At 49.2% G+C, this 15,283-nt stretch overlaps 1 protein-coding gene across 1 annotated transcript in view; it reads right to left on the bottom strand.

Moving 5' to 3' along the window:
• Positions 1–15,283, bottom strand: part of arhgap24 (Rho GTPase activating protein 24) — a gene marked incomplete at both ends in the record, with an annotated part of 57,446 nt that overhangs the window by 37,370 nt on the left and 4,793 nt on the right. The window contains one exon of the mRNA XM_084442380.1: positions 4,853–4,940. Coding sequence (XP_084298506.1) covers positions 4,853–4,940 — 88 coding nt within the window. The remainder of the gene's footprint in view (positions 1–4,852; positions 4,941–15,283) is intronic.

Raw genomic sequence — 15,283 nt, 5'->3', positions numbered from 1 at the left:
TATTTATTTCTCACAGATTCAGTATGGTACAGTAGGTATGCTTGGATCAAAACAGTTATCAATCACTTGGAAGTATTTTTTTTAAGTTTAACATCATGACCATGATTATTCTGCAACCATCCCACATCTGCATGCACATACAGTATGAGATACAGTAGCTATCAAATGTGTGCAACTACCCCCGGATCATCATACACCATAGTCTGCATTAACCAATAGCTGTGCATGATTGGATGTGATTGCCACTTATACACCTGTTGTTTGTCATCACACACACACACGCACACACACACACACACACACACACACACACACACACAAGCAATGGGGCATTGGTGCGTTGGGTAGCAGGCCACCACCAGCTGCCATGTATTCATACTCTCATCAGCTGGGCCATTTTTGATGCTTATAGGCTACATGCAGTTTGTTGTGCCATCTTGAATGTGTCCTTTGTGGCTATTCTTTCTAGCTTCCTGTCACAGGGTATCGCATTGTCCCGTGCATCGGTGAGCTGTTCATATTTGGCGGGCGTGGCTTTAACTCCTGCTCTCCTCGCATATCTATTTTCCCCATTATGTTTGTTGGGGTCACGGCATCATGTAATGTCATATTTCATTTATGTTTCCATTAACTTATTTTTCTGAGTGTATCCAAGTTACAAGACATTATTTGCGTCAGTGGATGTTTTCAGACATTCTCCTGCGTGCGTAATGACACTTTCGTGGGGGAACTACAGTAGGCCTGTCACTGGTGTTTCATATTTGTAATGGGCAATGCGAGCAATGCTATTTAATTTGTTTAGCACATTACATACACATTGCAAATGAATGGGACATAACGTTATCCTACATAGGATAGGTAGGCAGAACAGCAGGGCAATGGGAAATGTGTGGATTCAGTTCGCAATTAGTATTATAATCATTTTTAGCGTTGTTTTATTGATCGGGGTAAGTAGGACGCCACTTGTTATATCAAAATTTCATTTGGGAGCATGCAATTATGTGGAACAATCGATTAGCCTGACATCGATTGATTTGTTTTCAGTACCGAGGTGGTGGACAGCTCCTGTAAAGGAGCGTCTTAAGCGCGGTGCTAAGAAGGGCATTAGAAGGTCTCTAAGAATGTGTTCAGGAAACACTCTTTTCTTAAGACTCTGTCTTAGCTGACCTCTTCTTTGGACCCTTATTAACTCCTTAAGAAGCTTCTTCTTCGGGAAACGCGGCCAATATCGCCCACAATTTACTCACAGGTACTTTGCCAGTTCATTACTATGAAACAACCAGAAAGTGAAAAGTCATCAGATCAGCACTTTTTCCATGATGAGCTCTGAAGACATTCCTGTAACAAGTCCGGACCACACAGATGTACTAAAGTAAGCCCACGATTGACGGCGCTCTGAACGACCTCTGCCAAGCTGTCCTGTGACTGTTCCCCATGGCCGGAGTGTGACACTGGAGCCCTTCCCCCCCCCCCCTCTTCCCCACTGTACCTGTCAACTACTTGTCAAACAGTAACCCCTTAAATGAAATTAGAGGAGCTACAAATCTTTCAGGCACACAGCCCCCATTTTGTCTGTCTGCTAGCCCCTGGCAGAACCTTGGCTCACGGAAGAGAAAGATAATAATAGAGGTCCACAAAACCCCTGAACACACACACACAGGCACACACACACACACACACACACACACACACACACACACACACACACACACACCATATTCTGCCTCCCAGTGATTAAGCCATAACCAAAGGTGAGAATAATGTAATTCAACGCCATGGTCACAGAGATATGAGCCCCATTAAAAACCCCATTATACAGTCCTGCTAAGCCTGATACTGCTAGAGGGGTACAGTGCTAGACCTGCCCCCATCCACTCTCCCACCCACCCACACACACACACACACACACACACACACACACACACACACACACACACACGCCTGGTTTGGGGGTGGCTAGACAGAATCAGCGTAATCTCTCGCCCGCTGACATCAAAACATTTGCCGATCGTATCTCTTATGAAACTGGGGTTTCCCCACAACGCTGCGCCCTGCAGAACACGAACCCAGGTGCTCGTCCTGTCAACAGAGCACTTTCCCTTCCCCAAAAGACAAACCTCAGCCTCCTGACTGTGTTCTACACCTTCTGCACACCTACAGTATCGCCCCTGACCCCCCCCCCCCCCCCTGTGAGCCCTGTGGCGGTATTGTGAAACTATCCTCAGAAACAAAAACAACATGTCTAAGCTATTCTCGGCCGCCATGAGCCTATTTTGCATGTCACAAGTTAGCAGCTGCCTTGTGTGTGGAAGTTCTAAAGAAAGAGAGAAAAGAAAGCTTAGTCTCACCTTGACTTATGTCTTTAGCCTCTGGTTTTCGGCAGGAATCAGGTTTTCAAAAGCATCACGTTGAGAAGGACAATTCAATGTCGACTGAGGCTCTTGGCTTGTCAAAACACTGTCAGCGCCTGAGTATCTCTACGTTTGGTTTGAACATCAGCTTACTTGACTATATGGTTTGATTTGCTATTATAGCCTACTGCATTAGTCTACTATCAAACAATAATATCTCAGAAGAACTCAGTCTATCACTTTTGTCAAGCCCTAAAATAACCAACTCCTTCTCTGAGCACCTTGCACTGCTTCCTTTGCCTACAGGGATCAAATGAACCAACATAGACGTTTAGATAGATGTTAGATAGACGTTTCAGATTTGTCCAAATTATTGGTGGGGACAATGCTCCCTGTGTGATCGCTCCTCTACCTGCACACTGCTAACCTGGGTCCAGATGTTCCAATCCGCCCACTAAACGTTTAAACTAAGTTCTCAAAGTAAGAAGTTGATAATTCTATCTAATGTCAGGCTAGCACACTGCCCCAACAAACGCCCACCGAGTCCGAGCATCCAACATTCGAAAGTTGGCAGAATTTAGAATGTAGGTAGTTTAAAATTCAGCTGCAAAATTCATCCAACCAATGCTAATTGGTGTTGCTTGGGGTTGTTTGTTGGTGTGCAGACACGTTAGCATGGTTCCTGAAAGAGATCTAGTGGTTTGAGCCATGGTTTTCACAACATACTGAATACAATAGAAGTAATTTGTGAGAGAGGGGGAGGGGGGATTACGCAATACGTGAATGGATGGATCGATTTGATTAAAGATAAGTGCCGGGCGGGGGGGGGGGGGGGGGGGGGGGGCACTGACAAAGCTACTGTAACCAAGGCTACAGCTCCACGAAGTTAGAAGTGACCAATCAAACTGTTGCTGTTTGTTAAGAGCCGTGTTAGACAGCCAACCGGGGTCATGAACCCTCCAAAACAAAGAGGTGGCAGCGTGCATTTCTCCAAACAGAAACGTCACTGGGCACCAGGCTCCCGAGGACGAAACCAACCAGCGCTGGGGGGCTCAAACGACAGCTTCTCACTTCACCCAACCAACCAGCGCTGGGGGCTCAAACGAGAGCTTCTCACTTCACCCAACCAACCAGCGCTGGGGGCTCAAACGACAGCTTCTCACTTCACCCAACCAACCAGCGCTGGGGGGCTCAAACGACAGCTTCTCACTTCACCCAACCAACCAGGGCTGGGGGGCTCAAACGAGAGCTTCTCACTTCACCCAACCAACCAGGGCTGGGGGCTCAAACGAGAGCTTCTCACTTCACCCACGGCTGCAGAAAGAGAGGCACTGAAAGGCACATTGTACCATGTGGAATAAACAAGTCAAACACTCAGTCAGAAGGATTCTAGATTCTGTTTCCTCAGAGTGGAAGAAAGAGGGGGGGGGGGGTACACAAGAGAGGAGAGAGGAAAGGATGAGTGTTCAGGGTTCGACGAGTTCATCCGTTGTCCTCGACTTTGCGTCTGTCGGTTCGATGGGAGTTGGTCATGCATTCCCCCAAAGGCTGACCGGGGACCGTCCAGCTGCCGGTCTGTTTAGAGACCCGCTCCCTAGACTCACTTCCCCAGCATCCTCCTGCCTGGGAAAACGGACCCCCTTTTCCCTCTGTGCTGTCTGTATCCAAGGACATTCCGCCTGAATGTGTGTGTGTGTGTGTGTGTGTGTGTGTGTCTGTGTGTGTACATTTGGGGGGTTGACTCACTAGAGAGTCGACTGAGCACTCACACAGGTCAAACGTCATGTCATCAAAGTAACTGATCATCAGCAGCGCTGGCGTCCAAACCCAGCCAGACAGTGTGCCTCCATGACATGCATGCACATCAATACTTCTCCCGACAACAGAGCACCTCCTCCATGCCTTTCAAGCCGTGTTTGAATGCGAGAGAACAAAGACGAAACATTGACAATACTGTAGTTGTTTTCCTGTTTTAACTCTACTTCCAAACCCAGCTGCCTGGACAAATTTGACCTAAAGCCAGACTCTCCTGCATGTATCAAAGACTTCATAATGCTGGTCCCTCTCATCTCTGCTCATCTGATGAAAGCTACTAGAACGTCGCCTTGGCACGAAACAGGAAGGATGAATGAGAGGGGACGTCTGTGCTGGTCTCACTGGAATACTTCATTTCCTGCCTTCATACTTCATACCAGAGAGACTCGCACAACAACACACAGCAGCTACTGCAGCGCATCAGATCAGAATGAATTGGTTTGTCCGCATCAGTGTAATCCTTTACTGATACGGACAACCAAAACAGATCCGTTTTTATGGATTTTTACAGATCTGTAGTTTTGTTGCTGATGCTATCGCTGCAGGTGTCCAAATAGCACAGTGCAGACTGACTGGACGTGGGTCTGTAACTGCTTCCGTCTCAACGTCATCTCATTGTCATAGTTATCAGCTGCCCTGGAGGTCATGTGAACAGCCAGGATGTGTTTCAGTAGCTTTCGTCTTACCTGGTACGACCTCAAACAGAAACTTTCCACCTTCATCCCCATTGGATGGATGCTCGGTAACCCTGTTTCCAGGTAAGAAAATGGTTCCCTAGAAACAAGCGAGAGAGAGAGAGAGATTTCAGAGGCAATAACATCGACCAAGCGCATGCGAAATGTGACCAGCCCTCCCCGCGCAAACAGTGTGCATCACTATGACAATGTCGTGTCCTCGCACGACGCTCGGGGTCTTGGCGCCGCGCCGTCTAATTTGTGCCAAGCTCGCACCTCGCCGGTCAGGCGGGAGCGGCGGTTTTGAAGGCGGTGCCCGCGTCCCTGAGTGATTAACATTAAGAAAAGTGCTTATATCACTGGAACGTTTGTTGGAGGATCAGCCGGTTAGGGAGAATCAGCAACTCTGCAGGCCTCTCAGCGGGAGCTCTATGGCTCCCCTGTGGGGGTCGGGATGACAGACTTGAGTTGTTATTGGACGTGACAAAGTGGCGGCATTATGCAGAAAGCCCCCCCCTCCTCAGCTATCGCCGGCCCGGCCTCGTCTAATAGATCAGGGTTTGACACCGCCGGCTCGGGCGCCGCTTTTAATAGTCCCGGCATCAGCATGTTCGCTCGCTCCCCGATCCCCTGGAAACCTATTCTCGGAGCTCCGGTAGCTCCGTCTCTCTCTGGTGGAGGCGGTGGTGCTGCTGGTGCCGGTGATGGTCCCCCTCAGTGTGTGTGTGTGTGTGTGTGTGTGTGTGTGTGTGTGTGTGTGTGGGTGGAGCCACGGCAGGCAGGGCGTCTCCCATAAGCGGAACGGGCGAACGCCAAGGGGTCCCGGCCTGGCGAAACGTTTCTTTTTGGCCCTCCTAAAAGCGTTAACATTCTCATTGGATACAGTACGTGCCAGCGATCAGAAAACCAATCAAAATCACCGATTTCGGAGAGCCCCTCCCACCCCCCCCTCATCCCCCAGCAATAGATTGATCTGATTGGCTGAGGCGCCAACCGGCTATTCGTGTCACATTCCGGTGCGTCATTGCTGCTGCTGATAGCCGTTACGTGACGATGGGATGATGGCGCCTTTGCTCGGTAGGATCTCAAAACGGGGACCTCCACACGGAAAACGTTGCCTGGGGCCTCCGAAAGTCTAGAGCCGGCCGTGTCGGTGGCGTCTGAGGTCCCTAGGTTCCTCCTCCACTCTCTCGTCTCCTCGCCTCCTTTCTCCGCTGCTCTAGTTTCTGCTCTGCCCTTGTTTCTATGTTAGGCCTACACTCCCTCTTCTACCAGTAGGCACCGGCTCAAGATTGAATACATTTACCCTGAGCAAAGCATGCATCTTCTTAAAGGCGTGTCTGTATGGTACATAGGTGCTGTTTCTGTTTATATCTTGTTCTCAGAGACTCTACGGAGTTGCGTTCCACCTTGTTCACATACAACAGCCGGACAGAAGACGCTAGTTTCGGGAAACCCTTCAAAAAAAGATTTGATACGCTGAACCAGCAGCTTAAGAGGTTTCAACGTTTCCCAAATCGGGCACTCAGGAAACAATCGTATTTCGTTCTAAATCTGCTTAAAAGCCTCTCATCTGTTGTATGTGAGCCCAGATTTTCCCAGGTAGAGACAGACTGACTGGACCTGAGCAGAGCCACGTGTCTGTGGCCAGTCCTCTGGGGCCCCGACTGCTAGGATATGTCATCTTTCAGAGCGGAGAGGGGCCATTAATAGAATGGCCTGCAGATTAGATTACCAAAGATAATGCATGATGTGTAATTATAGATCCCTGCCTAACGTGATGGGAGGCATGATGAGTGTGGACAGGCACGATGGGGAGACTGTGTGTCTCTCTTCCTCCAACCTAGCCCTCCCCTTTCTCTCTCCGTCACTGGCTGATCTCACTATGGCACATGTGGAGGCTTTGTCTCAGTGAGCAAACATGGGAAAACAGGAGGCCGGGTTCGAACCGGGGTCGGCCACATAACCTGACCTGAGGCTGAGGTGATTCATTAAGAATACTATAGATCTAATAGGTAAACATATGGCCCTAGCTGACCTTTGACAGCAAGTGGCATTTCGCGCTATTAAAAGTTTGGCTGGCACGTATGATCGCCATCTGCCCACCATTAAGATGTCCTCTGTCTGGGAGCGACTTTAATGGCTGCAAGATGTGCGTCGGTGGCGTGTGTCTGTGTTTAAAGGCCCGTGAAGACGAACAGGATCTGAGGGCGGCTTCCTGCTGAGATGGGGTCCTTTAATGAGCCGTGACCGTGACACGGAGGAAGTGGGAACTGCACCTGAAGCCCCCAGATGAAGCGCATTAACGCTCCACATAAAGATGGCTCAGCCCCCGAATGTGAGGCGTGTTAGAGACCTTCATTTGACGAGGGCCTCGGGACCTGCCTGGCGTCAGCGTCCAGACCGGAAGCGGAAGCGGCCGGCCCTTAGAGAGGGACATTTACAGGCGCGCTCTTGCCTCTGGAGCGTCGGGGACAGGGGGTCGCCACACACACACACACACACACACACACGCACACGCACACACGCACACACACGCACACACACACACGCACACTGCCCATTCCCTTGTCCCTTACTGCATTTTTCCATCAAAGCGGAAGAGCAGAAAAAGCTTTCAGAGCAACAACAAGCGAAGCCGCAGCCACCCAGCGGATGACTTCAGCCTATAAAAAGCTGCGCGCTGTTAACACGCCCTCCGGGGCCGCCACGGGCGCCCAGGGAGGAGAGGACCTACGGCGGGGGCCCTACTGCTATAAAAACCACAACACCAGCCATGTTATTCCCCTGGAGCTCCCCGCTACACTTTCCATAATGACACCCCTCGGTTTGATGTCGTCTGCTGCAGCCTCAGACGCTGCGATATTTACCCAGCCCAGCCCAACACAGAGAGGGCTAAACACAGCCATTAACTCGCTAGAGACATGCGGCCGGCCTAACCCCGCTGTCAGCCCTTATCATCTGTCACAGCTTTGTTACCGGGACTGTTTTAGGCAGCCGTGTGTGTGTGTGTGTGTGTGTGTGTGTGTGTGTGGGTCAGTTCTCAGTGTGACGTTGCACCTCGCTGACCTCTGCAGTCTCAGGACGTTTTATTATGCTCATTAGGCAGGGAGCAATCAGGCGGCTACGCTAAAAGCTGGGCTAGTGGCCCCCACAGACAGGCCAGGGGCCCGGACCCAGCGCGGGGAGACGTCCCCGCCTTTCCTCCCCTGAGGCTCTCTGGTACGGGAGGGGGACAAGACTGTGGGAATATCGGCGAGCGGAAGTGGAGTATGTTGTGTACGTGATAAGAGTCCACAGTCGTAGATCGCTATCGACGTCGTCGGTGATGCACTGTCATGAGAGAAAGATGGTGTTTAAGAATAGAAGGGCATCATTATGTCATTGGAATTTCCTACCAAGGACTGTTTGTGGCGAAAAAGTATTTCTTAATTTCGCCTAAACCCCCATTGAGGAGCTTAACTACTACAGGGGACAGAATGCGGGCTTGTTTACCGAAGAGTCTGAATGAATGAGCGAATTAATGAATGGGAGAGGTTGAGAGTAATGAAACAAAGACCTGTGTGGAGACTTATGAGGTTGCTAATTGCAAACAGCTGAATGGGAATGGCCACTGCCCCAGAGTCAATTAGGGAGCAGCCCTCGCAGAGGCACAGTCCAATAAAAAGGCCATTAACCTTGACCGGCGGATCAGCGGCCCTTTCATCCAATCACTGCTGAGTCCAGTGGCCCCTACTTGACTTTGGCACAGGAAGGAAAACTGACTCAGACATACCCAGAGAGATGGGATGACATTTTCCAACAGGATGGCGATTAATAACGCTAAATGTGTGTGTGTGTGTGTGTGTGTGTGTGTGTGTGTGTGTGTGTGTGTGTGTGTGTGTGCATGAGAGAGAGAGAAACGCGCGGGAGAGAGAGAGACACACACACAGAGAGTGTGTGTGTATTTGTGTGTGTGTGTGTGTGTGAGAGAGAGAGAGAGAGAGAGAGAGAAAGAGAGAGAGTGCCTGCATGCAGTGAATATACTGCAAGTGACATTACCAATGGGCTGTGTTCATTTTTCCAGACCCTACCAGTTCCGTCAGTCTGACAGAAAGGCCAACCCAATTACCCAGTAATCTCATAAATGTAGGAAGGACACAGATTTGGGGGAAAGACTATTTTTTGGGGGCATTGGAGAAAAAAAACTTTAATACCTTAAGAGCTGGACCAAGAGCCAGAATACTACAGTTCAAAAATGTGATTAACCTCAGTTTTTCCATTACCTACAGTATATATGAGCTGTTCCATTTGAGTCCTCCTTGAGTTCACCACTCTGAGTCTCATGAGATATTTTACCTACAGTAGATGGGTTTCATCTGACAAATGATTACCTTCATACAGTGTATTGCTTCAGGACTCATACTCAAACTTTCCCACAATTCTCTTTTGGTTGAAAAAGCAATTGCCTTTCACTTTACGTGCATTCGCATGTAAAAACAGCAGAAACATGGCGAAGACAAGCATTCACTAGTTGCACGATTAGTTGAAAGTCAACCGCCACCACTGCACATAGAGCAGGCTTTTTAAATGAATACAGTCAGGTGGCTTTGAGGTTGAAGGGGGTCGTTTATGTGAGGGGGAGAAATGCTAAAGAGCGCGCGGAGCGTACTAGTCTCCCAGGACCTTGTGATGATGGACAACCTTTCACAGAGCTGCTCTGGAAGGCTGCTAGCACCTCTCAGCCCATCTGCCTCACTCTCACAGCCCTCACCGCCGTCATCTGCTGCTAGTGGAACCCAGGACCTGGAGCTGGTATAGATAATAAGGCCGTACATTATGGATGATAACGAGATTGGGTGTGGGGGTTTGTTCATTATTAGAGGGGAATTACAGATGAGTATGTTCAAGACAAATCAAATATCTACGGTATGATTTTCAGAGATACCAGAGAACACCTCCCCCTCCCCAACCCCCCCCCCCCCCCCCCCCCCCCCCGAGAACACCTCCCCAACCCCCCCCCCAGATGCTGAGCTTAAGGCCGATACGCAGCGTTATTCGTATCTTCGTATCAAAATATTCATGCCCTAGTAAGTTAAGTGTGGGTGCATATATCTTAGCACGGGCTCACAAAGCATACAAATGACCAGTCAGCAATAATGCATGAGTGTAGGTCTGGAGTTTCATTAGACCATAACACGCAGTATACTCTGCCTCAACCGCAGGAGATCGAACCCTGTCTGTCATTAGGCCAACAGAACATTTTTGTACTCTGACATTTTGGGGTTACGTGCAGTTATCCAACGCAGGTCATTTCACCGAAACAAAAAGGTCTGTATTCTTAAATCTTCTTCCAAACAGAGATGTGTAGCCACAAAGCCAGTCACGGCTCGGACTGAGACATATCTGCCGAATGGACCGTGAACCCTGGCAACGGTGGTGGGATTTACAGCCCGTCCTCGGAGGCCTCGGCGGTCTGGCCAGGAGCACAGCTGCGTCTGGGCGCCCAGAGGACTCCTCATCATATATCTACGCTGCTGGATTACAACGCAGCTCACTGGCACAGAGTGTGAGAGAGCTACAGCCTGCTTTGCACCCCACCGGTATCATCTGTCCAATAATAGCAAAGTATGAATAAAAAAATAGTGATTTCATACCGCCAGTGCATTAGTAATCTTTCCTGTCAGTTTCTCCGGAATATTCCGTCTGATTGACTCTCATGTGGAGAGCAGTGGATAGCAGCGAAGAATAAAGATCTAGATATTAAATCACGTCCCAGACGGAATCGTCAATTTAATCCAACTAGAGGAAACTTATTTTTAACATGATAAATCTATTATATTTTCAGATAAAACGCATTTGACTGAGCCAGGTCAATTATCTGTCATCACAGATCATTTATATGCGAGATGGATAATGATGTTGATTCGATGCGGAAGCTAAGACTTGCCTAATTGCTTGTGTTTTTTAAGCAGGGGAGGGGAATATAAATGAACAGTAAACATGTCTCCCTGCTGAGCCCCTGGACCCCCAGACATCTGCTAGAGACAAAACAAGCTGTCCTCAGGACAGAGAAACTAAATTGGCAAAGATATGGCATGACGCTGATGAATTACCTCCATTACAGTTAATGTGGTTAATGAATGAATGGATGAATGAATGAGTGAGTGAGTGAAGGAGTGTGTGTGTGTGGGGGGTGGGGGGGGCATTGTACCGGATTGTGGAGGTGTTGATAAATGTATAACCTGCTGCTCTACACGCACTGCTGTCTACCTGTCATAACCCTGAGAAGCACACTTGTATCTCTACCAGTTAGTAACCAATACGGACTACGGAGGTCATATGAGAGTGACTGGGAAGGAGAGAGAGAGAGAGAGGGTGGGAGAGAGAGAGCAAGAGAGATAGAGAGGGTGGGAGAGAGAGAGAGGGAGAGGGAGAGAAGGTGGGAAAGAGAGAGGGAAAGAGAGAGGGTGGGAGAGAGAGAGCAAGAGAGATTGAGAGGGTGGGAGAGAGAGAGAGGGAGAGAGAGAGAGAAGGGGAAAGAGAGAGAGAGAGAGGACAAGAGGGAGAGAGAGGGGGGGAGAGGGGGAGTGGGAGAAAGAGAAAGCGAGCTGAGAGAGGTATGAGACAGGAGGGAAAGTTCTGATCATGCTATAATGGAGTAGACATGGCCGCCTGAATACTGGATTCATGGCCGATCAATTACCCTCACCACACCCCCCCAGGCAGCAGGAGAGAAAGAGGGAGAGAGAGAAAGAGAGAAATCAAACGTCCTTCGAGGGCAGGCATGCTATCCTCACCCTCTGCCCTGCTCAGGGAGTTTCATTATCATTATCTGCTGATATATACGGTAAATACTACTGTAACTATGTGGGGAACAGCCCAAGGTGAACTATGTCACAGAAAGAAGGATACACTGGTTAGAAACTACAGTGCAGCAGATATGCAGGGAATTCACTATCAAAGATTTATTTGTCACTGTCACTACTCTGTGACAGTAAACAACAGTAAATGACACAGTACCGCAGTAGCTGTACAAATATAATTTCAACAGTAATGGCACAATAAGTGTGTAGTCATGTGACTCCTGCACTCTTTAACTATTAAGCTAATCTAGCTAATCATTGTTCAACCCATAGTTTGTCGCCCTTGGTCAAGTTGTAAAGATAGAACCCCACCTGGTCACGCTTTGAAGATATAGAGCAACACCACTCGGTTAAGATTTCAAAGGGTTCTGTCCACTTGTTTTGAAGATAGATCTCTCTACTTGGTCAGCCTTTAAAGACCAGTCTTTGTACACCGTTGCCCTGGGTCTCGTCGAGGTGACTGATTCATAACCGCTGGTTGGGGGTGGGGTTGGGGGGGGTGTAGTGTGCTGTGCCTCCACCTTCACGTACTCTTTGTCTGGGCTCCAGACCTTGTCACTCTCCCAGCTGGGTGGACTCGTCTTGCCAAGCCACATCAATCTTCACAACAGCTGGTCTGACATGGGCCCGGGCTGGCGTGGGCCCGCTCTGACACGGCCTCAGATTCATACATTCATAGTCCTGATTTATGTACAATGTTTATGTATAATCGATGTAGGTCAACATCGAAGCACTCGGTATGAGTGTCATTTGATACAGTTGCGAGACTGTTAGTGAGAGAAACTCACTTTCTGACGTTGAAACTAAATGCTTTTGAAGTCGGTTTGAATGCTGTTGGCCTATGAGCGCCTGACAACATTGAGTCGGACGAGTTTGTTGGCCCTGCATACCTTGGCGGTGTTCCTGCTGGGTCTAACGCCCTGCTGGAGAAGTCTATTGATCTGAGGGAACTTTGTACATGTCCAGAGCAGACCCACGGCCTCTGTCTTGCTGCCACAGGGCAACACTGACAGCAAGACTCCATCTCTGGTGGGAGTTCAAAGAGAGTGCACGATGTTCAAACATCAAGTGTGTAAGTTGATCTATCTGGTAGGGCGACATCGTCATTGATCTATGGCGGTCAAGTTTAAAAGAGTCAGCGAATCATTGTGTAGACCCTTTAATCAGTCACAGAATTACTTCAGAGTGGGAGAATGTTGGCCTCAAAATTGGTTAATACATTTTCTCCATAAAAATTATTTCTGTAGCTTATACAGTAGCCTTCGTAATTATTCACTACAACAACCGACCTTCTGTAAGCGACCCATAAACATTTTAAAAAGATGTAGAGAGAGAGAGGGGGGGGAGGGGAGGGCTTAACGAAGGTCGAAGCCGCTCCCGAGTTCAACCGCAAACTGCTTTTTTCAGTCACGTTCTGCCAGTAAAGCAACCCGTCATCTTCTATTAGCCACCGATGCGGGAGTGAGAGGTGATGTTCTGCTGTTGGCAGCTCGCTCGGTCGAATCCATCACAGAGTTTTCAAACGCGTCAGGTGGAGTTTTGACAAGGCTGACAGGGCCACGCGGTACATCGCTGCGCCCGCTAGTAGAGGTCACGCTAATGACCCTGCGGTTAATTCAGCTCATCAAACACGGGCGGCGACAGCCTGACATCACAGTATGAATAATTAACATCCGATACGTCATTTTATAGGTACTCTGAATGTCAAGGGTTGGGAGGTTCGGGTTCAGACGAAGGATTTAGCGACAGTCTTCTCGCCGACTTCTTCTAATTGAGCCCGTTTTGATTTGGCTCGTACGTTGTTCCTCTACCCTTTCTCTCTTTGAGTACCAGCGAACACTGGCAAGCACTGTTGTATTTAGAATACAGACGTTTTCATGAATGTTCTTATGTTTGTCATAATGGATTGCAATTTAAAAAAAAACGAACAAATCAGCTTAATATATTCAACTGGATTACTCCGGTCTGTTTGTCTGCACATCATTATCATAGGATAAGATGGTTAAGTGGTTGGAATTACAATTATCATGCCAAACTCCTTCTCTGGAAGAGGGTGTTCTTTGTGTGGTGGTTCAGATGGATGACGTGCGTGTGTGTGTAAGTGTGTGTGTGTGTGTGTGTGTGTGTGTGTGTGTGTGTGTGTGTGTGAGCCCTGGACAAGCAGGGGCGTGTAGACGGTGTGTTGGTGCCGCGCCCCCCACGCGCTCCGCCGACCTTTCACCTCTCTCGCTGCACCCATTCCTAACATTCCTGTCGTGGTTATGAGGGGTAGGGCCCCCAGACCTGAGGGACACGGCTCCTTCTTAGTGACGATGACAACACCGAGGACCCTCCTTTTCCTCCCCCTCCTCTTCCTCCCCCTCCTCTTTCTCCTCCACCTCTTCCCCCCCCCCCTCTTGCTCCTCCTCCTCCACCTCTTCCTCCTCCTCCTCCGCCCCCTCCTCCTCCTTCCCCCCTCTCTTGCTCCTTCTCCTCCTCCACCTCCTCCTCCTCCTCCTCTTCCTCCCCCTCCCCTTGCTCCTCCCCCTCCACCTCCTCCTCCTCCTCCCTGCACAAACATTGTCATATTAGCTATGTTGAGGCAAAACAAAACGCAGTACAAAATAATATGGGAAACATGAGCATACATTGCTGTGGCTGAGTGTGATGCATTGTGTGTGTGTGTGTGTGTGTGTGTGTGTGTGTGTGTGTGTGTGTGTGTATGTGTGTATGTGTGTGTGTGTGTTCATGTGTGCCAGTGTGCCACGTTTCCCTGGGCAACAGAGGAGGGCAGGTGCCCGTGCTCCGTGTCGGAGACAGCAATTAGGCTAACGAGGCAGGTAACGAATTGAGACACGCCGTCACATGACTGGTATGATTAATAGACACTCTAAAACCAGCTTCTTATCATCACCTCTAGTGGCTCACAGACTCAGACTCTAAGCCCTACAGGACACACGAACACGCACACACACACATGCACACACACACACACATGCGCGCACACATGCACACACACACACAAACGCACACACACACACAAACACACCCACACACACACACACACACACACATGCACACACAAACGCACACACACACACACACACACACACACACAAACACACACCCACACACACACAAATGCACACAAACACACACACACACACACACACACAGATGCAGCACTGACCTCACTGTTGGGTGTCCACATAAAGGGAGGTCTGTCTGCCCTGTGGTGTTCCCCCTTGGTTCTCTCTGACTACCAGCTCACTGGCCTTGTGGTTAGAGTGTCCGCCCTGAAATTGGGAGGTTGGGGGTTCGATCCCCTGCCAAATCATACCAAAGGCAAAAAAAAAAGATGCTTGGTTGGATTGGGGGTCAGTCCCTGCAACATACTGTACTAGCGTCATGTCCAGGGGGTGGACTTGTACATCAAGCTGCCTCACGCTAAGGAATCAGGAGATAGGCTCCAGCCCTATGGGCCACTAGGCTCAAGAACCATTGGTTCTCAAGGCTACTTACTTACTCTCTGATTACTGTCTCTTATTTCTCTCTCTCTCTGTGCTCTGACGATAAGTTCTCACACATGAAGCTTAAACAAACTGCTTGCTGCTTGGCC

Source organism: Borostomias antarcticus (genome assembly GCF_949987555.1).
Source record: "Borostomias antarcticus genome assembly, chromosome: 8".
Lineage (NCBI taxonomy): Eukaryota > Metazoa > Chordata > Actinopteri > Stomiiformes > Stomiidae > Borostomias > Borostomias antarcticus.
Note: the sequence above shows the minus strand (reverse complement) of the source record. Positions and strands in the feature narration are given on the sequence as shown.